The sequence below is a fragment of the Hyperolius riggenbachi genome, chromosome 11, assembly GCF_040937935.1.
Source record: "Hyperolius riggenbachi isolate aHypRig1 chromosome 11, aHypRig1.pri, whole genome shotgun sequence".
NCBI lineage: Eukaryota > Metazoa > Chordata > Amphibia > Anura > Hyperoliidae > Hyperolius > Hyperolius riggenbachi.
Window position 1 is genome coordinate 88,370,002 of NC_090656.1, and position 26,269 is coordinate 88,396,270.

Here is a 26,269-nt window from a genome sequence, read left to right on the forward strand (position 1 = left end):
AGATGATCTGCGCAGTATCAGAAGCATAGGTTTTGCCATGTGACCTGACCTGGGTAGATTCCACAATTATTATTTTACAGTCTTTGTTGGAATAGCATTTGGAATACCAAACATTACAATGCTTGTGATACCATATTGTTGGTCTACTGGCGATCACTGAGAATATTGGAAACTACTACTACTACTATTAAGGCTAGATGGGCCAGATTTTCATTTCCCTTCTAGATACAAAAAATAAAATAAAGCATATTTTTGAAAGGAGCAAGATGAAAGTAGCACAATACTTTGACAAAGTGGTCAACTTTTAATATCGTAGGTTTTCTCTCAAAGATTTCTGATTGATCACTAAAAGTTGTACTCTGAATTCTGCATAATTCTCTAGACTCCATAATACTAATTTCTTGTTTTGGCTTTCATATAAAAACTTCTATTCCAGTTGAGAGTTCCAAGTGAAATGGTGAGTATCGTAGGGATATAAATAGACTCATCTGACGCAAATACTTTCTGCCTGAAGAAACACTGACCTGTAGGAGGTGTAGGTTTTCGCTATAGTGCAGTTGTCCACTTAAGTACTTGTGGGTGTGAACCATGTAGAGTTCTTCCACAAGTGCATTCATAGATGAGCCCTCCAAAACTGGCTGTACTTCCTGTCACAGCATAAAAATATAATCAAAAAGATGACCAATGGATTTGTGCAAGCACAAATATTAATCAGCATTGACATGAAGTCTAACTGGGGGTACCTTGAACATTTGAAAGTAGGAATATTTGACTACACTGGACTTCATTGAGTGGGTCTTGTTATAAAGACTGAATTACTGAACGGAGTTGCTCAGGCATACAAGTATCTGTGGTGTGTGGATTTCCCATCACAACAGTTTCTCAGTTATCCAACACCCACCTTTTTGTGTAATAAATAAGAGGCATTTTTAAAAAGATGCCAGTATAACTTTCTTTGAAGTCCCCTCTGCATGATCAAACTGTCAAGCAGATGAAAAAAACTGTGCCCACAGAACATACATCTGCAACCTACTGTGGTACCTATGGTGGACCGATCCTTCTCCAGTTGCCCCAATGTGTTTAAGAAGAAGCTAATGGTCAGGCAAGGTTTTGGAACGTTTACACCCTAATCTGACAATATGATGAAAACAGCATGCACAGATATGGATCTCAGATGGCAGAGGTAATCCAGCTATATATTTATCATGTCTGTCTATACATGCTATTTCTGTACATCTGGTTACACTGTCCTTTGTTTGGCCACAAGTCCGAGTCATAGTAAGATATGTTGGACTGCATTCATTGGCACAGGTGAGAGATGCCTTTAACCAGTTTCTTATTGCTTCACGCAAGAGGGCAAAACACACACACACTGGCAATTCTAACTGAAGTAAAAGAGACTACCAATAGTGAAAAAGCACATAGTCCTGACTATTTCTCATAGTACATGTCCCTTTGACCGTGCTGTAGTGCAATGTGGAGAGTGAGGTCATGCTGCTTAACACAGGCTAAATATTCCAGTTCATATTCCGTAAGTTTGCCACTCATACATTCTTGCACATAACCCAGTCTTATAAACCTAACATGGCACCAAAAAAGACTTAAGCAATGAAGGCAGAGGGTAAAAGGGGGCCCTGCTTGCCCCGCAGTGACTGTGAGCCAGTAGTTTGACTGGGTTTCTGTAGGGCAAAGGGTAGTAAATATGGCCTTCTGTAGATGCCCTAGGGCAGACAGTGGTAGAGCGACCTTGAAAGTCAGCTCAGTTTTCTTAGTAACTTCAACATTCCAACAGACCAATGACACAGGATGGCAAGTAGCTTTGGCTGGTGAAGGACAAGCCATGCAAGACTGCCAAATGGTGGTATCTTCTTAGTGCAATGTAACACTTTCCTTGGTTTATGATCTTCTCAAACGTTCTAAAATCCCTTTTAGCTGCCACATGGTCTGCAACTTATTGGTGCCATAGGCATTAAATTTAATGGCAAGACGGCAGCTATTTCTGCCATCTTATTTACCTCTGCTAATGAAGCTCTGGCACATCCCTTCCTTTAGTAACCTGGCAGGGCTCTATTCCTAAAGCTGAATTCCCACCAATCAGATTCTACCATTTTTTCTTTGTGCATTCTGCTAGAGGGCAGAGATGAGCAGTTCTTCCTGTTTAGCATGTGTGGGTCCTGTAGGAGTAGCAGTCCGCGTGGGATCAGGTGTCAAGCACTCCTGGCTGCTCATTCCTGTAGGAGTCAGGTCCATGAGCTCACCTGAAGAGCTAAGAGGGAAGGAGGCAGAAACAGATATGCCTGAAGAAGGATCAGCTGAACCAGCAAAGAGGCGAGGAGGTTTCGGCACCAGGTTCGGCTCAAACTGTGCTCTTAAAAGGATCTCCTGATCGCTAACTGACTTGGCAATTTCTCTGTCTGTTCCTTCTGAGACCATCATATGGTAAAGGTCCTGAAGTGACCCACTTTTAGTGTCTAGATTGAAAAGGCTGTCTATGAACTCTGCAAACTCTAATACTTGTGGGCTGGGCACTTCTGTGAGGCGACCATTCTGTAAAGCCAGCTCCTCCTGGGCAGGAGTCTGTACCCTAGTGGTTTCTGCTCCTGCTACTACTTCTTCCTCCCAGGGTGGTAGTTCTCCTGGAGATGACCGACCACTGTTATGGATAATTTCAGTGTGTTGGCTTTCCTGTGAGTGTTTTGAAAGGGCATCTGCTCCTAAAAGCTCAGTACGGGAGCTTAGGGATGGATTCTCCTCCGGAATGGTGGGGTCAATGAAAAAGCAGTGCGACTCATCACGTTCCAGGACAGCTCTGAGACTCGGAGATCCGCGTATGCTTCGAAAGCCAGAGGAACGTCTGGAATCAAAACTGTACACAGACTCATTGTCTGATAGGCTCTCCATTGTAGCCAATGGCGCCCTGCGGTCGTGCAGGGAAACTGCCAGGCAATCCTTGGTGCTCATCAACAATAACTCCACAGGGTCCTTTAGCACTGGGGACAGAAGTCGGGAGTCATAAAACCCCTCTAGGCTGATCTCCGATTGTTTGCTCCTAAGGAGGTGAAACATAACAGTCAGAATCTTTAATACCGGTGCAAGAAATGCAAAATTAGAAAGAAACAAACAAACAAACAAACACAAAAACAAAGTATACATTACAAGTAAAAGAGTAGGAAGAGAGTAGAAACGGCACTAATTGTTTTAACAAGTTCTGCAGCACACTTTATCTCATAGACATTGAAGAATACTCCTGATGTATCCTTTGGTGGCTTTGTGGACATAATTTAATTCCCTGATAAGAACATAATAATACATCAGTCTCCATTGACTAGCACCAAAAATGGAGACACATGTATTGTAGCAAATATGTATGTATAGTAGAACAATAATGCAATAAATACACTTGAAATTCTGAATGTCAATCTTTCAGCAGCATGAGAAAAGCGTATGAGGACAAACCAAATAAGTCTGTTTCATCCCACTCTATAGAAACTGCTCTGTTACAAACCAAGATATGCATGATTAAGCCATGATGAAAGCAGCTGTAAGGGCCTGTACACACTGCTGCACTTGCGCTGCGCTTTTCAAATCGCATGCGCTTTTTAATCGCAAGGTCTTTTGAAAAATAATGAAAATCGCGGAGACCTGTACACACTGCTGCAATGCGCTTTTCCTATTCTCATGAAGGCTTGCGCTTTTAAAAATCGCATGCGATTTTAAAAGCGCAGCAGTGTGTACAGGCCCTTAGAGAACAGTCCAGCAGCATGCTACTTTAACTACTTGCTGCATGCCGTGCAGTATATTCACGGCCCTTTAAAAAAGACAGGATGCAGCAGGGCCGTGAAAACAAGTCTGCAGCGGCATGCAGCCGCCACTCGCTCCCGTTCGCGCGTGCGCGCGCACCGCCGTTACCGCCGCTTAGAGGGGAAGTTAATGAATGGGACCGCAGGTCCCATTCATAAATCTAAGTCCCCGATTCAATGAATACCAGCGTCTACGAGACGCCGGCATTCATTGTATCTTCCTGTGTTACACAGCCACGGATTACTTCCGATTCACGTGCTTACGTACGTGAATCGGAAATGACGACTGAGGACATCTTGTGGCCAAATAGTATATTGCACCAAAATTGCATTTTATTTAATAAAAATCCCCACACTGACTGATATAATTAACTATTTCCCTCCCACAATACCCAAACTTTTTTTTTTATTTATAAAAGGGGGGAAAAAAATTTCATCAAAAAAAAAAAAATATAAGTAGTTACCTTAGGGACTGAACTTTTAAAAAATTTATGGCAAGGCAGTATATTACTATTAATTTTTAATTTATGGGCTTGTAATTCGTGATGGACGCAAAATTGAAAAAATGCACCTTTATTTCCAAATGAAATATTGGCGCCATACATTGTACTAGGGAAATTTTTTGAACGTTGCAATAACCGGGACAAAAGGGCACATAAAATGTGTGGCTTTTATCCACAGTAGAATGTTTTATTTTAACACTATAATGGTCAAAAACGGAAAAATAATGCATTTTATAATTTTTTTTTCTTATTATTCATGTTAAAATGCATTTAGGATAAAATAATTCTTGGCATACTGTACACCCAAAGAAAGCCTAATTGGTGGCAAGAAAAACAAGATATAGATCATTACGCTGTGATTAGTAGTGATTAAGTTATTGGTAAAAGAAAGGGAGGAGCGCTGACAGGTGAAAATTGCTCTGGTCCACAAGAGGAAAAATGCCTCAGGTGTCAAGTGGTTAAAGTGCTAGCTGGGTGCTTAACCTCCTGAGTGTTACGCCGCTCAGGAGGTTTTGCAGCCTCAGAGTCCTGCGCTAAAAAACTATTAGATTACATACGATCGGTACATATTAGCTAGCACTAGGTGGCCGGCTCCCCCCGATTGCCTAGAATCCCCCCGATCAGTCCGCTTATACATTACCCAGCCAGGATCCAGCGATCGCTGCAGCCTCCCCGGACAGCTTGGCTCTTCTCTATGGGGAGGATCGTACATGACATTATCAACGTCATGCGCAGACCCGGTCCTCCCCATAGCGAAGAGAGGATCTGTCCGGTGAGGCTGCGGCGATCGCTGGATCATGGCTGGGTAATGTATAAGTGGACTGATCGGGGGATTCTGGGCAATCGGGGGGAGCCGGCCACCTATTCTTGCTAGCCTAGTGCTAGCTAATATGTATGGAGTGCATGTAATCTAAATAGTTTTATAGTGCGGGACTCCTGAGCCTATTAAAACCCCTAGAGCGGCATGCCCGACAGTGTCGGGCATACCACTCAGGAGGTTAAAGAGGCACTGTAGTGACAAAGTAGAATGCAGCTAATTATTCAGGATACCCACTTTAAAGGTAATTTTCCTGGTTTTATCATTAGAAATACTTTCTATATCTATATATTTCTGTATATTGTATATAACCCCACCCTCCCAGTAATGCGTAACCTAGGCTGTTTAGCTATGATCCCACGGATGTCAGACTGCACCCTATGAGGTTAGAGGCTCATGGCCCTGTGGGCGTTCTCAGGTAAGTTTGCTCTTAGGCTTTTTATCCCACATTAGACATACATCCAATCGTGGATACGCTCACTGCATGTGTAGGATACGGATGTATCCATCGTTAGCGTAGGGGCCACTCTAAGAGATTGGCCTTGATGATGGCAGATAGGCTTAACCCACATGTCTTTTGGATATGTGGCGCCAACAATCTCATTTATTTTGGGATGTTGTGTTAGCCGCTGGCGATCTGTGAGTTTTGAGCCCAGGTCCCTTTAAAATTTTTCTCTGTGTATTTGCCCAGCCTTGTGAGCTCCTCTTATGTTGGTTATCAGCCTGATTGAGTGACTTCCAATCTTTTGCTGTGTTTACCTATGCAGAATTCTCCCCCAAGAGCATTCTGGGAGACCAGGTATTTTTGTACTGGCTTCAGAATTCTCAGTAAACCAACTTTCCGCAGAGATCACCTCACAGAACTAAAGAGGTCAACTAGCTGTGATAAATTCCGGAACGTAAATAAGGGTGTGGAAAGATTTTCAATGAGAAAATAGTGACTAAATAATTTATAAACAATTATTGTAAAAAGAAAAAAAAAACAATTTTATTAATTAAGATTATTTTCACTGCAGGTTCTCTTTAAATTCAGGTTGGCTGCTGTGAAACTATTACTGAGCTCAGGAGGTGGAGAACCTCGGCTCATATAGCACAGGCTTTCAAATTAAGCCTGGTGCCAGTTTGCTGTCAGTTCTGCATTATTTGATGTCAGTTTAACTTTAGTTTGACCTCAGTTTGCTACACTGTCTTCAGTTTGATGTCAGCATTCACTAGTAATCCTAGACATCAAGTCAGATGGAAAGCTACTAAATAAAATGCTCCATTGTGATCCTATATAATAGGGATTGACCACCGTTATACTGAGGGTGGTTCAAGAGAATCCGGAATGATATCTCAGCGTTGTTTTCTCCATTGGTATTGCTGTGCAATTCTTGTTCAAACAGACACCAGTCCTGGTCTTCCCACAACACTTTTATTACCAGTTTCATGTAAAGCTATATGGCATGGTGAGGATCAGGGCCGGGCCGAGGCAGAGGCTGGAGAGGCTCCAGCCTCACAGGGCAGTGTAGGAGGGGGCGCACAACTCGCTTAGCTATCATTTCCCTATTGTGTTTGGAGTAGAGAGAAATAAGAAAAGGGGATACATGGCAGTGACTGCAAGCCAGATAACTAGAGGTTAAGGTGTTGGGGGCCCTGGGGCACCTCTTACTCTAATAGCAATAAGTGTGTGATGGCTGGGGTGGGATAGATGGGGGGGTGCACTTTGGTGTTTCAGCCTTGGGTGCTGGAGGACCTTGTCCCGGCTCTGATGAGGATTCCTATAAGCACAATTTCTTCCAGTTTTATTTTCGCTCTGTATCTTGCAGTGTAAAGCTTTATCCGGCATATAAAGTTCCTTTCAAGGCAAACTATTTTACCTTTAAACACCCAGGGCCGGTTCTAGACTTTTTTCCACCTGAAGCAATACATTGTAAGGGCATCCTCCGTCTTTCCCAGCACTACAGCATGTCCTTCCTGCACTATGCAGCTGAAAGAATGACCCTTTCATGTGTCATACAATGGCATTCAGAAATTTAAGTATAATTTCCACCTAATGAAAAAGCTCTTTTCTGAAATGTGAACCAGCAGTAAGTAATCTCATCAACCACTGTCTATTAATTAAATTGCATTTTATCATGTTTCGTGCTTGAATCAGTATACATTTTTGCTAAGACCAAAACGGGTTTTCCTTTCTGGCTAGAAAACATGTTAAGACTAAAAATAAAAAGCCCTTTTGTGTATATATATATATATATATATATATATATATATATATATATATATATATAATGTCTTCAGTTTGGGAGAAGTAATACAGGAGACAGAGGGCATGTATTTCTGGGCCTATGAGGTCACCTGTCCCCATGTAGTGACAGTGACCAATAACACAAAATACCCTTTTATCTTTGGAGAGAGAGGAGTCGTAATTACCTTCCTCCTTTACATGGTGTGCCAGCAAAAAGGCCAAGTGGTTAGCATTGCCACCTTTCAACACAATTCTCATGGAGAAACTATGTTCTCCCAACACGTATTTGGGTTTCCTCCAGCTCTCCGATTTCCTCCCACATTTCAAAAACACACTGGTGAGTTGTCTTGCCCTTAAACTAGGTCCAAGACTGTGAAAAAGATATTAGATTGCTGTTACCTTGGTGGAAGTTAGTGACATGAATTTAGGTAAGTGCACAGGAAAATATTTGAGCACCATATAAATGTGTAATAATAATAGTGCATCTGCTGTATAAGCTTTTATTTATGAGATATATGGGCTGTGTTTTTTCTATTGACCTCCTGATGTTAGTTATTTCCTTGAATGTAACACAGTTATGTATGGCAGTGCAGAGTCTGATTAAAAGGAAGTTTTAATAGTCATTATAAATATTGCTTGCAACAAGTGGACCATTAAGGTGTGTTAAAGTGGAACAGAACTCTTGCACAGCACACAATGAAAAGTCTCTATGCCACATATAGTTGCTGAAGACAGCCACTGCTGTTTCTGTGTCCAGTTTACCCCTGCAGTTTCCTCCCTGCAAACTAAAGTCAAGTTCTAAATTTCAGAGGGGTTTTAGGATTTCCATAAATGTTAATGAAAAAGTTTGTCTATAAAGGTTATGCTGCGGCTAATCTTTTAGAGCACAGAGAAAATTATTAATTTGTTCCACTTTAAAAGACAACTGAAGTGAGAGGTATATGGAGGTATTTCCTTTTTAACAATACAAGTTTCCTGGCAGTCCTGCCAATTTATTTGGCTGTATTAGTGTCTGAATAACACCAGAAACAAGTACGCAGCTAATCGTGTCAGATCTGACAATAATGTCAGAAACACCTAATCTGCTGCATGCTTGTTCAGGGTCTATGGCTAAACGTATTGAGGCAGAGGATCAGCAGGACAGTCAGGCAATTGGTATTGCTTAAAAGGAAATAAATATGGCAGCCTCCATATCCCTCTCACTACAGTTGTCCTTTAAGCAAGCACTATTATGGTGGCCATACATGGTACAATAAAAACGTTCGATTATCCAGTTTATTCGATCTAAATGATCGAATCGAATGAAAGTTGAAAATATTTTTTCTTTCGATTAAGAAATTTGAACGGTTATAGCGTTTTTTCGAGAAAAATAAGATCGGACATGCTGGAAAAATCTTTATATTCGATCTAACGGAATAATCAAATTAAATTATCTAATCGACAAAAAAAGAAAAATTGTACCATGTATGGCCACCTTAAATGGATGTAAGCAGTCAATACTGCAACAGGAACAGAAGGGCCCAAATTAAATGCAGTTTGAGGTTGGCAAGATACCAATCTAGCTCACCTCCAGAGGAAGAGCAATTTCACTGTGTACTAGACTAGTGAATAAATGACAAACTACAAGCAAGGAGGGGGATGCTGAAAGGACATGTCTGGAAAATAAAAATTGAAAAAACTCACAGATGAGATTACAAATCACGACACAAACAGGCCATGGTAATGCAAGAAAAAGGGACAGAATAGTATCCATTATACAGGCGAGCACAGAGAAATCAGACCACACCACACAGGTTCCTGAATAATGAGGACAAGAGATGTGTGTAAGGAGATGAGAGACACATGGAAGACGACATGGCACACATTGAAATCATTACTGAGAGGAAAGAAAAGCTAAAACGAGTACCCTTCATTCCAAACTCATTTTAGTTCAAGCTATCCAATTCTAATAATTCGTCTAAGCCATGCACACAATCCCATGCAGCATCATCCATATGAGAACAAGATTGTCCTACCGGACAACTGACACTTCTAGTATGTGCTCTATAATGAAAGCATTACAGAAGATTTCCAGTTTAGATAGAAATTCTCCGTCTGCTTCTGGCATCTGGGCACAATAACATGGAAGACACGCTGTTCAGAGCAACTGCATTTTACGGAATGTGGAGTGGAGGGACAGAGATTAATCTGCTATGGCAGCCCGGAAATTAAAGTGAACCTGAAGTGAAAATAAACTGATGAGATAAACAATTATATTTATCCTCCTACTCCTAAGTATCCCATGGTTATCTTTTATATGTAAACATTTACAAAGTAGGTTGAGTGTTTTACTGTTTCTAATCAGTGGCAGCCTATTAAGTGTCCCAGAGTTAGAACAAGGTCAATAGTTAATGTATTTTATCTCTCCCTGCTATCAGAAGTTGTATTCTGCCAGGAAAACTACTATGGCTGTAATTTGATTATCAGTGATGATTACCATATTCCTGAAAAGGTAATGACAACTTGACAAGACAAAAGCTGTCACTTGCATGCCTAGAAATTAACTCTTTCAGACAGAAATATAACAGTGAAACAGCCTGGTTATTAATGTTTTGTACCGTACATACACGTTTATCTCATCATGTCCATATTGCCTCGGGTACACTTTCGCTTGCATAAATGTAAATGAAGTGAGATGCTGGGACAGACGTCTGTCTGAACCAGCCCTAATCCTCACAATTGGACAACACAGTAAAACATTATCTTGATAATACAGAAGGTTGCAGGAGGTTATTAGTTCCTGCTTATGTTTAAAAAGCAAGACCATATTACATTACATCTCAACAGCGTTCACATATACAATTAATTGATTCTGATAACTGGGATAACAGAGCTATTTTATTCTGATATCCGGGGTAAGATGGCTACTTAATTATATCTGGGGTGACACTGTCCCTGAATTCTAATATCTGGGGTCAGGGTGGTACTACTGTTTAATCCTGATATTTGTGATGACAACGCTACGTAATTCTGATATCTAGGGGCACAGTACTGCTTAAATCTGATATCTGAGGGCACAAAGCCTGATTAATTCTGAAATCTGGGAACAAATAGATAATTCTGATATCTGTAGGTTTTTAGTTCTGGTATCTAGGGCACATTAATTACAATAGGGAAACTTGACTCTTTATTAGCGTTATATGGGGGCATGCCGCTGTTTACTTCTAATAATGGGGGGATATGTGATTTGTAAAGGTCAAGGGTGGGGTGGTGCCCATTCCTTGCACCTACATTTGAGTTTGCATTAACATCACCATCCCTCAACTATGGACATACTGTATGTGTAGTTGCCAATGTTGATATTCACCTGCAAATTTGGGACTGATCCTTACTGCAAGCAGGCAGTTTAGCCATCCATGTGAATTGGTAATGTTACTACCTCTCCCTTTCCAGTCAAAGAGGTTATTCAATGGGAAAAGCTGGAAAACTTACATGGCTCCCACAGCACAGCGACTGTGCATTGGGAAGCATTATGTGCTTTCTCCCGTGGCATTTTCATGGTGTGGAAATATGGCTGTGATTGTGACAGGTGTGAGCCCTGCCTAAATGATGGAAGAAGGCTGTAGCAGGAGTTTACAGAGACACCGGAAGCAGCCAGGGTAAGACTATTTAAATTGGAAATCTTTATTAGCCCTGTACAAAGAACACATCAACACTGCCCAGAAAAAAGCAGGCCATACATTGGGAAAAGTTTAGCAAACCCTTAGACTAGGTTTCCACTAGCTAAACTTGTGCGATTTTTTCCACAATTTTCGCAATTAAAGTGTACCAGAGATGAAAACTCCTGGATGTTCGGTACAGGGTGCCAGTTTCTTGGGCCAGTCGGGGCAAGCTGGCACATGCACTGTGCGGCTGCCGAGCCGCGCATGCGCAGTAAGCCCCGACTGGCTAAGTACCGGGACCCCGTACCAAGGATCCAGGAGGTAGTGGACCACACAGAGGGAGCGGTCAGGTCGGAGGGGGCTGGAGGAAGCCCCAAGGTATGTATGAAATTTTTTTTAAGCTTTCGTCTCTGGTTTCCTTTAAAATTTGTATGAAAAACAATGATTGTGAATGGTGAAAAAAACTATTTTTTTACTTGCAGTACATGATTTCTTTTGTATAGAATGCAAAAAAAATGCATTCAAATCCAAATTTCCACTTCCCAGTTCTTACCAGAAAAAGGAACTTGTCATGCTGTTACTAGGCAGAACATGTAAATTAGGGTCATTGTGAAAATTTGCATAAAAACAAGTAAAATACCATGCAGTTTTTTTGATTTTGAGAAAAATCGCATATGATTTTCCTGATGTGAAAACGCAATGCTGCAGTGGAAACATACCCTAAGACAGTGTTTCTCAACATTTTACTGGTATGTACCCCTTTTAAAACCCTGTACTCACCGAGTACCCCCTAGCATAGTAAACATTATCACAAGTACCCCTTACAAAATATATATTTAATCATAGTACATGATAATTGGTTCTAAACCATTTCCAAGCATTTACTATTGCTTTTAATTAGCTAAAATACTAACTTGGTGTTGTTTAAATAAGATTTATCTTTTTCTAAAACTGTAAATTTGATATTCTTGGTTAAGTATATCAAGCCCGAGTACCCCCTGAAACCACCAGAAGTACCCCCTGGGGTACGCGTACCACACGTTGAGAACCTAGGCCCTAAGAGACGTTGTGGATTTCTGCAAACATGGCTTCTTAAAGGGTCTGCTCTACAGGCACTAACATTCCATGGTGTGACTAAAAGTACCTCTTAAATTACCGTATATACTCGAGTATAAGCCGACCCCCCAACTTTTACATTCAAAATCGTGGAAAAATGATTGACTCGTGTATAAGCCGGGGATAGGAAATGCAGCAGCCACTGGTGACTTTTAGATTGGACCTGAACTTTTGCAGTAGATAGAAGGAAAATGGGGAAAGGCCTCCCCCTCATCTGTCAGCTGACTGCCAGGGCAGAGCAGCTGATTAGTAAATGCAGATTGTTAACAATATATGTGTTCTTCCATGAAAGCAGGAAGTAGACACACTGCAGATGTATTGCAGGATTTGTATCAGCTATAAACAAAAATATTTTCTCTTTAACGGTTATTATGCTTTTGCTTATCTTTTAGAGCTGAGATTGTGTTCTCAGTCAAAATAGTATGTCACTATACAAATTAATAAGGAGCACACAAGAGCTCAGGAATACACAGGTGCCAGGGAAAGGACATATCTACTTTGAAGCTAGTTACATATAAATGTACTGATAATAAATTGGAAGACCCTGCGAGCACCCCCACAGGAAGAGTGGAACTGGATTGTAAACTGCCGTCCGAGCAGAGCAGCATGTATTGTGAGCAGCGTGTAGTGTGTTGAGGTGAGGCTGGAGGGCTCTCACCTGCTGGCTGCTGCCTGGGCATCGGTCAGCATGTACTGTTCTTCCCCAGACAGTTCTCCGCTGCCCTCTCACGCCAATTTCCCCCACTGTCAGTGGATCAGAGCTCCGGAAACTTGCTACACGGCACGGAGTCCTTTCTAACCTTATTGCTATGGCGCCCTCTGGAGGCGCCTATGCGGCATTGCAGGAGTCAAAGCAATACAACTAGGGAGAACAGCAGAGGCCTCCTTGCCGTGTAGCAAGTTTCCGGAGCTCCGATTCATTGATAGCGGGGGAAATTGGCGTGAGAAGGAAGCAGAGAAGCGGCGAACCGGCGGGAGAAGCATAGTACATGCCGACCGATGCCCAGGCAGCAGCCAGCAGGTGAAAGCACTGCAGCCTCACCTCAACACATGACACGCTGCTCACAATACATGCTGCTTTGCTCGGAAGGGACGACGGCTTACAATCCAGCTCCACTCTTCCTGTGGCGGGTGGGGGTGCTCGTGGTGGGTTGTACTTTAGATACTCGAGTATATGACTCGAGTATAAACCGAGACCCCCACTTTTGGGTTTATACTCTAGTATAAACGGTATATAATTTCAGTTCAGGTATGCAATATATTTTTGTTGTTTGTAACCTGATCAGAAAAGTAGAAACAACCAGTTCTGCGTATCTAATGGGTCTGCATTGCTACACATTTTGACATTGCATTAGTTTCTTTCAAGCAGTACACACCCATTCTACTGTCTTGAGCTAGAGACCAATAATTTAGGGAGGTGCCAGGTCCACGGCCAGAGAACTGATTAGACAGACAGATTAGGAAAAATAAAGCTGGCCGTACACTGGCCCGATTTGCCGCCGTTTCGACAGCAGATTCGATCACTGGGATCGAATCTGCTGCCAATCGTTCGCGCTACACGCCGAATTTCGATCCATTTCGTCCGATCCCGTCGATCGCTCTGTGCGGAAAATTACCGTCGATCGCCCCCCTGTAGAGAGCGCGTCGCTAGCGGCGTTCGAGTGCCCGACGACCGACGCAATAGAGCGGCAATACATAACCTGCTCCACCGGCGCGACTACCCCCGGTCACCGCTGCTCCGTGTCCGCGCTGGTCTCCGGCATGCTTCAGTTCCTCCTGCCCGGCAGGAAGTTTAAACAGTAGAGGGCGCTCTACTGTTTAAACTTCCTGCCGGGCAGGCAGAAGTAAAGCATGCCAGACCTGGAGACCAGAGAGGAGAAGGCAGCGGAGACCTGGGGACTGGAGTCGCGCCGGCGGAGCAGGTAATGTATGCGGGCATGCGGGCTGGGGGAGCGGCGGCAGCACCACCACCACAACAGATTGTGAACGGTTTCAGGCTGAAATCGGTTCACAATCTGTTTGCAGTAAAGGTAGCCATACGATCCCTCTCTGATCAGATTCGATCAGAGAGGGATCTATCTGTTGGTCGAATCTGATGGCAAATTGACCAGTGTATGGCTACCTACCTACCTTTAGGCTCAGTTCCCATCTGCACGTGAAGCAGTGCTCAGCGTAGTGTCCGCTCAGATGGTCTACTATGGTCCGGATGAAGCCCGGGCAGATTTGTTACCACTGTACGCTATAGGGGGAACAAATCTTCCTGTCCGGATATTATGGACAACTGCACAGAAGTGTGGTCCGCTTACTGCAATGGATCAAATGGACCGTTCAATGGATCTGTTGCAAAATGACAAGTGGAAACGACTCCTATGTATAAAATAGGTTCTGTTCGCTGTAACCTATGCTATGCAGTAAAACGCATAAAAAAATGTCCATTTTACCCTCAAATGGGAACACAGCCTCAGACATTTCTTTAATATATATCTCTGTCACACAGGTCATTTGCCTATATATCAAATATCCTGCAAGCAATTTGTGCATATAAAATTCAGGGTATGAGGAAAACAATTTCTAATTATGTATAAATGTCCTCCCTCCAGAGCAGCATTGCTCCTTCTGTAACCTCCTTTTGGTCTGAATCACAGGAATTGATATCTACATTCACCTTTGACTCTGAAGATGAGGTAATTGAGGAAACCCCCGAGCAGAAGTTCAATGTTTGGGCTTGTGGAAGTCAGTAAATCATTGACACATTTGTGACCATCTAATTCGCTTTTCCTGCTCCGTTGTTTGTCAACTGTTTGTCACAGTTCTAATCACTGAACTAAATAGCGAATACTAAAGGATGTATCAGACTCAGGTTATGAGAAGTAAAAAGAATTGCTTAGAGAGGAAAACACTCAGAGAGGAACCTACATATTCATTAGTGTGAATCTAGGCTAGAAGAAGAAAGCACACTTATACAGCAATTTTTACATCCAAATTTCTGGACACATTGAAACCAATCTCTAATGATAAAATATTTTTGATTTCTGGCCTTCCACATAAAAAAAAATAGACAAGAAGACTGTCTGTGGGAGTATAATGGGGAATAGTATGTTACGTTTTAGAAATAAATTTTACATGCAATACAATTTACATGCAATACAATACATTTTATTTGTACAAGTTGAAAAAGTTATATAAAAGACTTAGCATCCTATATAATAAACCCTAAGTGTCCCTGCATCATCCTGTCCGTGTGCTGCGCTACTGCGCATGTGCAGGAGTGACAGCCGTTGGGACAGGAGGACGGGGCCAGGGAGCTGGGTGTGCGCGCATGCACACTGACATGCGGCAGTTTGAAGAGACCTAGAGCCCGCTTTTAAACGGGCTTAGGTCTACTAGTATTCAATAAGATGAACGGAGCTTGGTTCTCTATTTACGTCAGTTATAACAAATAGAATTTTTCATACCCACAACCCTAAGTGGAATACACGGTGTGTCTAAATAACACAGAAACTCGGTTATTCATTAGACTATGTATAAGTCAGAATACTAATAATTTTTCAAGGCCGAACATAGACGACACGTTTTGTGAAAGAAACTCCACTTCTTCTGGAATTTTTCAGCTCTTGAGTAAGAGACATATATAATCACCTACAAGGTATAAGAAAACACTCGTGTCACGGGACAAATAATCTTATCTAGAGGCCAATGGACAGAAAGATGGGAGGGAAGGGGCAGAGGAGGGAGGGAAAGAGGGAGGGGGAAGGGAGAGGGAAATGGAAATCACTCAAGACCACCACCATAAAGCTCAAGTTTCTGAACACCACAAATGCACAGTGCGTACCCTAGAGATAACCATAACCTGATGCAGTGCACTGTTAAAGAATAATCATAGAATGATAAGTGATATGCATGTATATAGTTTACTATCACCCTAGTGAACTTTCGGTTTGCATACACATATACATACCCATCCGAGAAGCCCTAATTAGGTATGGGGTTGTCTATTAAAAAAATATATAACTGGATTAACTGTATATATACACTGTGAAAAAACATAGTGACAACAATAAAATAACAGCAAACGTCACCAAACATACAGTATCCCCCAATCTTAATATCAGTGCTGATAAAAACATAGATCTCTCACTCAGGCATAGCTTAATGGGGCTAGTCTTGACCCATCTACAGCTTAAAACTATCCCTATTTCCCTCTCCCTTCTCCTCAGGGCTGTGGATTCGGAGCAATTTTTGGGTACATGGAGTCGGAGTCGGGAAAAAAATGCACCGACTCCGAATCAATATAAACTGTAATTAAAATAGAAAATATGATAACATTTTCTATTTCTCAGATAATAGTCATCATCAATTATGTATACAGTAATAGCTGTGCTTAGCACACAAAAATGAAATAAACTAATCAAAAATAGAAAAAAACATCTAGAGACTGAAATCCTTGCCCATTCTTCTTTGCAAAACAGCTCCAGCTCAGTCAGATTACATGGACAGCTTTGTGAACAGCAGTTTTCAGATCTTGCCACAGATTCTCGATTGGATTTAGATCTGGACTTTGACTGGGCCATTCTAACACATTGTTATGTTTTGTTTTAAACCATTCCATTGTTGCCCTGGCTTTAAGTTTAGGGTCATTGTTCTGCTGGAAGGTGAACCTCCGCCCCAGTCTCAAGTCTTTTGCAGGCTCCAAGAGGTTTTCTTCCAAGATTGCCCTGTATTTGGCTCCATCCATCTTCCCATCAACTCTGACCAGCTATCCTGTCCCTGCTGAAGAGAAGAATCCCAGAGCATGATGCTGCCACCACCATATTTGACAGTGGGGATGGTGTGTTCAGAGTGATGTGCAGTGTTAGTTTTCCGCTACACATAGCATTTTGCTTTTTGGCCAAAAAGTTCCATTTTGGTCTCATCTGACCAGAGCATCTTCTTCCACATGTTTGCTGTGCCCCCCATATGGCTTGTGGCAATCTGCAAACGGGACTTCTTATGCTTTTCTGTTAACAATGGCTTTCTTCATGCCATTCTTCCATAAAGGCCAACTTTGTGCAGTGCACGACTAATAGTTGTCTTATGGACAGATTCCCCCACCTGAGCTGTAGATCTCTGCAGCTCGTCCAGAGTCACCATGGGCCTCTTGACTGCATTTCTGATCAGCACTCTCCTTGTTCAGCCTGTGAGTTTAGGTGGACGGCCTTGTCTTGGTAGGTTTACAGTTGTGCCATACTCCTTCCATTTCTGAATGATCGCTGGAACAGTGCTCCGTGGGATGTTCAAGGCTTTGGAAATCGTTTTGTAGCCTAAGCCCGCATTAAATTTCTCAATAACTTTATCCCTGACCTGTCTGGTGTGTTCTTTGGACTTCATGGTGTTGTTGCTCCCAATATTCTCTTAGACAACCTCTGAGGCCGTCACAGAGCAGCTGTATTTGTACTGACATTAGATTACACGCAGGTGCACTCTATTTAGTCATTAGCACTCATCAGGCAATGTCTATGGGCAACTGACTGCACTCAGACCAAAGGGGGCTGAATAATTACGCACACCCCCCTTTGCAGTTATTTGTAAAAAATGTTTGGAATCATGTATGATTTTCGTTCCACTTCTCACGTGTACACCACTTTGTATTGGTCTTTGACGTGGAATTCCAATAAAATTGATTCATGTTTGTGGCAGTAATAGGACAAAATGGAAAACGTCAAGGGGGCCAAATACTTTGATACTATGAGATGCAAATAATTTTGCATTGATGCGTGTTTATGCAAATGCATGCACTCCTTTTTCTCATGAAATCAAATAATTTGATATGTTGTTAGAATTTGGTTTGGACTACGAATGAAAGGATACCTGAGGCGGATGAAAAGAACGTTTTATACATACCTGGGGCTTCCTCCAGCCTCCTTCAGGCTAATCAGTCCCTTGCTGTCCTCTACCACCACCTGGATCTTCTGCTATATAATTCAGCCAGTCAGCGCAGTCCGGCCACGGGCCGCTTCCACAGCCAGGAGCGTTCTGCATCTGCGTAATAGTGCTGCGCAGGTGTAGTACATTCCTGGCAGCGGAATGTGTGCATGCGCACTGCCTGGCTCAAGCGCCTGGACCCATAGCAGAGGATCCAGGTGGTGGTGGAGGACAGCGAGGGACTGATTAGCCTGAAGGGGGCTGTAAGGAAGCCCCATGTATGTATAAAACTTTCCTTTGTCTCAGGTTTACTTTAAGTTACACAGTAGTACTATACTCTACATATGCACTCCCCACAGAGCTGCAGGGAATCTTCTCAGAATGTTGTGCACCCATAAACCTGGTTCAGATTGTACATGAAGAATATGTAATACAGGAAGAATCGCCTCATTCTCCTGCAGAGTACCTGCACATCACTCTTCCATGTACCCACAGTTACATTGCCTAGGGCCTGATAGATGTTCTTTGTTCCTGTCTGTACCTTCTACAAGTACTCTTACCAAGCACTAGTTTTAGGCCTCGTTCACATCTATGCAGCACAGATGGCCACGCGATCGGAACCCAACGCGTATGATCGCTCGCCATCTGCGCTGCTACCCGCTGCACTGCTGATCCCATCCATTGACAGTGAATGGGTCAGCTCTGCACTTGCGTGCAGAATGCATGCAGGAGTACGCAAGCACATCATAGCCCATCGTATTGCTGCGCATTTCATGTGAACGGTAGAAGGGCTGTCTATACCCTTCTGCCTTTCTTGCATGTTACCACATCATACGCGCTTCCCAACGCACATGGAATCGCTTATGATGTGAACGAGGCCTAATTCAAGTCTATGACTAAAAGTATTAAAGGCAGAAGATCAGCTGGATAGCAAGGTAACTGGTTTTGTTTAAAAGGGAATAAATATGGCAGCCTCCATATCCCTCTCAGTTCAGTTGTCTTTTTAAATTTCTAAGCGTTGGCAGTTAAGAGATGCATTTTATGTCACATCCTTTCAATCAACAAGATAGTAATATGCAAATTAGAGGAGTCGGTGGAACCCTAACCTGAGGAGTCGGAAGATTTTTGTACCGACTCCACAGCACTGCTTCTCCTCCCCCCCCCCCCTTTACTCCTCCCTCCCTCCATCTTTCTGTCCACTGGCCATATCTATTGGCCTCTAGATAAGATTAATGGTCCGTGACACGTGTTTTCTTATAACTTATAGGTGATTATATAGGTCTCTTACTCAAGAGCCGAATAGTTCCTTAAGAAGTGAAGTTTCTTTTACGAAACATGTTGAGTCTATGTTAGGCATTCAGAAAATATTAGTATTCTAACTTATACATAGTCTAATGAATAATAGAGATTCTGTGGTCACTTAGACACACTTTATAGTCCACTAATGGGTGTGGATATGGATAACTATATTTGTTATATCTGACGTTAATAGAGAACGAAGTTCTGGGATTCATATAACTTCTGGGTCTTATATATTTTTTTTTAACTTGTATAAATAAAATGTAGAAGTTTTATGGAAATGGTGCCATATGACTTTTCTTTCTAAAAAATAACCTGCTATTCCTGTTTATACTCCCACAGACCTTCGTATTTAATGAATGCTTAATTGAGAGGAGGGGTCTTAGATTAATATCATAATCTAAGCAGGAAGGTAAATACTCCATTCTCCTCCTCCTTGACCTTTCAGCAGCTTTTGACACAGTAGATCATCCCCTACTTCCCCAGTGCCTCCAGTCCATGGGCATTCATGACCTCGCCCTGACCTGGCTTTCATCCTACCTCTCCAACCGCTAATTCACAACCTCCTTCAATAAGTCCTCATCCACCCCAACCGCCTCTCAGTGGGAGTCCACTAAGGCTCAGTCCTTGGCCCCCTACAGTTCTCCCTATACACATCCTCCATTGGCAAGGTTATCACCTCCATGGGTTCTAACTATCATTTGTATGCTGATGAAACCTAGATCTACCTCCACACCCCTGACATATCCCCCACTACCATGGACAAGGTCTGCTCCTGCCTATCAGCCATCTCCTCCTGGATATCCGCTAGGTTCCTGAAACTAAATCTAGACAAAACGGAATTTATGATCTTCCCACCCCGGCCATGCCTGAACCTCCCAGATGTGCATGTCACTGTTAACCACACTAACAATCGCCCTACCTCTCAAGCTCGCTGTCTGGGTGTCACCCTGGACTCCGCACTCTCCACATCAAAAACCTCACAAAGTCCTGCAACTACCACCTTCGTAACATCTGCAAGATCCTACCTTTCCTGACCTCTGCCACCACCAAACTCCTCATCCATGCCCTCAGAATTTCCCGCCTTGACTACTGCAATGCCCTTCTGTCTGGTCTCCCTATGACCCGAATAGCCCCACTGCAGTTCATCATGAATGTGGCAGCCAGAATTATCCACTCCTCCTAACGCTCCACCACGGTGGCTCCCCTCCGTGAATCCCTCCACTGGCTTCCTATCCAGTCCAGAATCAGGATACTGTGTCTGACCTACAAATCTGTCCACAAAACCTGTCCAACCTACATTTCCGATCTTACTCAGTGGTACACACCCAGCCGCTCACTCCGCTCCTCGAATGAACTTCGCCTGACCGCCCCCCGCATACCTCCAGAACTTCTCAAGAGCTGCTCCAACATTATGGAACTCCCTACCTCACCCCATTAGGGCAGCCCCCTCCTTCGACATCTTCAAGAAGGCCCTCAAAACTCACCTTTTCACTCTGGCCTACCACCCCTCACAAGTGCTCTAAACCCACAGCTAAACTCTGGTCCCCTACCTTTCGTGTCCCTACCTGTCCCTCTAGATTGTAAGCCTTTGAGCAGGGTCCTCCTCCTTTTGTGTCCTACATGATCATGCACCTCCATTACTGTGCACCCATGCTATGCATTTGAGTGAACCTAACTTGCTTAATCTGAATGCTCCCATCCAGTGACTGACTAAGCATTACCTTGTACTCCTACTTTGCTGCGTGATCTGGTTTTTCTTGTATTCCTGTATTGTTGTATAGCTGCAGGTCACCCCTAAATATTGTCTGTGACCTAAACTAATGTCCAGCGCTGCGTAATATGTTGGCGCTTTATAAATACAACAAATAAATAAATAATAATAAATAATTATGAATCCCTATACTAGTGCTTACTCAATTGGTCTTAATTTAAAAACGTACGCATAAAAAGCAATATGGTCTTATTCCTGTGATTGGAAATACTAGTAGAACATCTGATAGAAATACTGCTGTATCTCTGAAAGTAAGATGACCTGCTGAGCATCTGATAGAAATACTGCTGTATCCCCGGCCACAGTAGGATAACCTGCTGAGCATCTGATAGAAATACTGCTGCATCCCCGGCCACAGTAGGATAACCTGCTGAGCATCTGATAGAAATACTGATGCATCTCTGGCCACAGTAAGATGGCCTGCTGAGCATCTAATAGAAATACTGCTGTATCTGTGGCCACAGTAAGATGACCGGCTGAACATCTGATATAAATACTGCTGTATCTGTGGCCACAGTAAGATGACCTGCTGAGCATCTAATAGAAATACTGATGTATCTCCGCCCACAGTAGGATAACCTGCTGAGCATCTGATAGAAATACTGATGCATCTCTGGCCACAGTAAGATGACCAAATGAGCATCTGATAGAAATACTGATGTATCTCTGACCACAGTAAGATAACCTGCTGAGCAGCTGATACAAATTCTGATGCATCTTTAACCTCAGTAAGATGGCCTGCTGAGCATCTGATAGAAATCCTGCAGCATCTTCGGCCACAGAAAGATGACCTGCTGAGTATCTGATCCAAATACTGGTGATGCCGTACACCTTCAACCCGCAAAGCTACCTGTTACGTCATTTATTGATAGAGGACATGAATAAAAGTTACTTGACCACAAATATCTGCTCACTGGCTGCCAATATTTAAATGAGCACAACTGTAGTATGTACCGTAATAATTATACGCTAATAGTTAACACGCTTACTTTAAGAAGCCAAGTGTAGATCAATCCAGATAATAACTAATACTGGGATTACACGGCTCGATTCTGAGCTGATAAGATGGTTAGATAGATCATTTCCGACATGTCCGATCACCGGTCGATCGTTTTGCCGCTTGATTCCTCATTGAAGTGAATTGAAAAAAGATAAGAAAAACTAGCGGAAGATAAGAGAATCGAGCAGGCAAAATGATCGGGTGCAGAATCGACCCGTGTATTCCCAGCATTAGAGTTTCAAAGCTTTTTTTTCACTTCTGTAAAATCTTCTATCATTGCTAAGTAGAGGAACTGAACAGTAGGAAACCCTTCCATTGTGTGATCATTTCCATCCCTTACTTGGTGCTGCTGTTCCTCCTGTTGGCATTCGTCCCAGGCATAATGGCAGGTATCACCTCCAGGATTGGGGGAGACAGATGGGGAGGCTGATGGAAGATCAGCTCAGGATTCAAGTCAACCTCTGTTGGACTAACCATTACTTTAGCAGCAGAAAGCAGAGCTGTCTTTCCCTTGTTATAATTCTCCAGCACCTGACCAAGGAAAAAAAAAACAGTAATCATAAGAAACTAGATTTCCACATAGGAATTTAAAACTAAGCTCCAGACAGCAATCCAAGCTCATACATAAACAGTTAATAGTTGACATATTAGTCCACCCATTAGGGCAGCCCCCTCCTTCAACATCTTCAAGAAAGCCCTCAAAACTCACCTTTTCACTCTGGCCTACTACCCCTCACAAATGCTCTAAACCCACAGCTGAACTCTGGTCCCCTACCTTCCGTTTGTGTCCTACCTGATCATGCACCTCCATTACTGTGCACCTATGCTATGCATTTGAGTGAACATAACTTGCCTAATCTCCATGCCCCCCTCCAGTGACTAAGCATTACCTGGTACTCATACTGTGCTGTGTTATCTGGTCTTTCTTGTATTCATGTATTGTCATTTTGCTGTATGTCACCCCTAAATATTGTCTGTAACCTAAATTAATGTCCAGCGCTGCGTAATATGTTGGCGCTTTATAAATACAATAAATAATAATAATAATATTAACATGCATAAAGATCCTATCAAGTAACTTAAAGTGGGATTATATTCCCAAATCTAAAATTTCAGTACTACTCTTAGTTACAAAGCTAGAAGAACCACACAGTCGGCACCAAATGCACTGTTGGACCTTAGGGTGACGATTGACTACTCCTGCGGTGTGCACTCGTAACAAGGATAATCCAATATAGCAACCAGAGAGGCAGACAAGGCACCATCCACAATGCTTAGCAGTATTTATTTTTCAACCATCACCAGCACAAGAGTTACAAGCATCTTACAAGTGATGGACTCACTTGGTCGTCCCTTATATGCTGCTTGTAACTCTTGTGCTGGTGATGGTTGAAAAATAAATACTACTAAGGATTGTGGATGGTGCCTCGTCTGCCTCTGTTGCTGCTATATTACATTAAAAGACATTTGAAAGCATTCTCACGTATTCTCTGTGTGTAAAATTGTCTATTTTCACTGCAGAGAGCAGTAGAGGTTTGTAGAAGCAGAAGAAGCTTACTTATCTCTGGTCAAAGGCAAGAATCTCCCCATAACGGTGTCTTCACTCTGCCCCTCTACTTTTCTGCTGAAGTGACTCAGCTGTTGTCAGGGCGATGTGTTTAATCGGGGGGCAGAGTAAAGACGCAGAGCTTTAGCCGGAAATTATTACATTTAGATAAGCAAGCTTCTACTGCTCTGAAGTGACAAGGAATGATGTTACACACAGGGAATGCTTGGAAAAGCTTTCAAATGTTCATTTATATAACTAAAAGTAGTTACAGTCATTTTATTTTCGGGAGTGTAATCCCACTTTAAAAGATAGATGCAATTACATGGTACACACACACCAGTAACATATTCCTTTATTTCTAATTAGTATAACCATATGCAATCACATCTCCCCCTCCATCCCTGATGTGGTATGATCCAGCTGATGCCAGTGAATGCAGGAGCTGTCACCTCAGACTTATTGGTAAGAACATATATGGAAGACTATACCTTTTCTTTAGTTTTTAATTATAGGTAAGGACTAAAGGCCATTTTTCACTAAAAAACATGACTGCATTTCTTGTCATTTACACTACTGCAATTGTACCGCGATCAGTCAGGTGGACATCACGACTGGGGTATGTTAGCATTTTTGGCAGAAGGAAAAAAAACATCCAGGAAAATACATTGTATCGCCGAAAAATAGAGCAGCACAATTGCTTTGCGGTTCTCTTGTGTGCCTATACTTTGTATAGAGGTAAAACAGCAAAAAAAATGCAGCAGGCATAACAAATGTGAAAAAGAAAGAATCACGGCACAAACGCAGCATGCTAATGGGAACAATCCTGCATGTTTTCCATTAGTTTAAAAGTACCATACCTAGCATTTTGTAATCCGATTGTATTGCAAAAGGCATGCATGGAAAACACATAATACTCACAGGTTAACTGTGGGATCCCTAAATGAAAATGAGTTATTTCTCTTACCTTGTTTAGTCCTTCCATCACTACATGAGGAAGATGTTCATGCAGCATGGCTGGAGAGATAATCACTTCCTCAAATGCTTTGTTGTCCCCCCAAATAGCAAAGTATGTTGGCTCTTCTTGATCCCAGAAACTTCAGAAGGTAAAGAGGCAAGCCCAGTGTTAGAAGATGAATATACAGACTTGAGTCTTACTATTCACAGCAGTTTATAATGAAGTCTATGCAAGTCTACAAGCACTTACCAACACCGTTCCTCCGGATGATTGTGCACAACATGAATGATTCGTCCGGGTGGATACAGTGGTGTGCTGGCAGAGAGTGCAATGGTCAGGTCACTAGGGTGAGTCCACAGCCGATTATTTGGAATGGTTATGCCCTCAGACTCATCAGGGAGTTCTGATTTAGGTATACACTTTGTTCCCCCCAAGATGATCCGCCACTATAGGAGCAATACAAAAGAGAGGAGATATTTATCAGGACATGTGCAGAGGGAATAAGGTGCTGTTCCTAATCCATGGACACCCAAGGCTCAATTAGGAACAGTTTTTGTGCATTTTTATTTGATTTAAATAACGGATGATCTGGAGGTACATAAACTAAGATTTCTCCTGGCCACGGGAGTGTGATTGGCCCACAACCCAGACAAAGTCGGTGATCTTACAGAGGGGACAGCAGCAGCCTGGAGGACAGGGGGACTTCAGCGCTGGATCAGCTAGACGTCTAGGGACTGGAACAAGCTCCAGGTAAGTAAAGCTTAAAGAGAACCTGAGGTGGGTTCTAAGAATCCAATTAGCATACAGAGGCTGATTGGAGGGAAGGGACGCAGACGGGGAGCGGCGATATCAGAGGCGGGGGAGCGGCAGAGACTGACACTTAAGATGTAAACAGCCGGCTGGCGACACGCTGCACGTCGCCAGCAGGGCGATTGATTTCTGGGGGTACAGCAGAGCGCAGGGGGAGACTGGGGCAAACAGTATAGCAACAAGGGCTGTGTATTATATGCAGACCCAGCCTCTGTGTGCTAATTGCATTCTTACAACCCACCTTGGGTTCTCTTTAACGTTTTATTTTACATTAGATATCCTTTAAGGTTCCTGTGCTATTATTTTTAATAACATGGAGAGGTTTACCACATTTCCTGTATTGGGGACTGACCTAATTCTCCAAACAACATAGATGCAGTAGGGGTAGAAAGATGTCTTCATTTTTTTTTGTTTACCATTCTCTAAAAGCTGAACACAACCAGGTCCTTTCCCCACAAGTTGGATGAGTCTCCTCCACTCACACACAACAAATGCTGCAGAATTCACCCTACAATAGCCTAGCCTATACTAGCCCTGATGTTCCCACTAGGGCCGGATCTCCAGCAGCCTTCGATGGTCCATTGTGGGCCAGTTGGAGTCTACAGCAGATGCGTTTGCACCATAGACTCCTATGGGAAATGTATTCGCTGTCCAGTAATCATCATGCAGGTTCCAATCTTGCATCCCACTGGCCGCAACGGAACCAATGGATCTGTTGCTGTCTTATACTGGGAATACACGGGTCCATCCGGCGGCCGATTAGCCGCCGGACCGACCCCAGCCGCGTCCCCGCTCGTCTGCGCGGATCGATTGCCGCTCGTCCCATTATGCTGGGGGTACACGGTACGTTTCTGTACCGTGTATCGGCCAGCTGATA

General features: G+C 42.8%; 1 protein-coding gene across 3 annotated transcripts in view; it reads right to left on the bottom strand.

Annotated features, from left to right (window-relative positions):
• Window positions 1-284: 284 nt before the first annotated feature.
• Window positions 285-26,269, bottom strand: part of DAGLA (diacylglycerol lipase alpha) — a 153,824-nt gene continuing 127,839 nt past the window's right edge. For 2 of the 3 annotated variants that reach the window (XM_068260428.1, XM_068260429.1), the window contains exons 17-20: window positions 24,832-25,028; window positions 24,592-24,721; window positions 22,419-22,609; window positions 285-3,049 (exon numbers count right to left, since the gene is read on the bottom strand). In XM_068260428.1, coding sequence (XP_068116529.1) covers window positions 2,128-3,049; window positions 22,419-22,609; window positions 24,592-24,721; window positions 24,832-25,028 — 1,440 coding nt within the window. In that variant the 3' untranslated portion in view covers window positions 285-2,127. The remainder of the gene's footprint in view (window positions 3,050-22,418; window positions 22,610-24,591; window positions 24,722-24,831; window positions 25,029-26,269) is intronic. The other variant, XR_011024755.1, reaches the window with a different exon arrangement.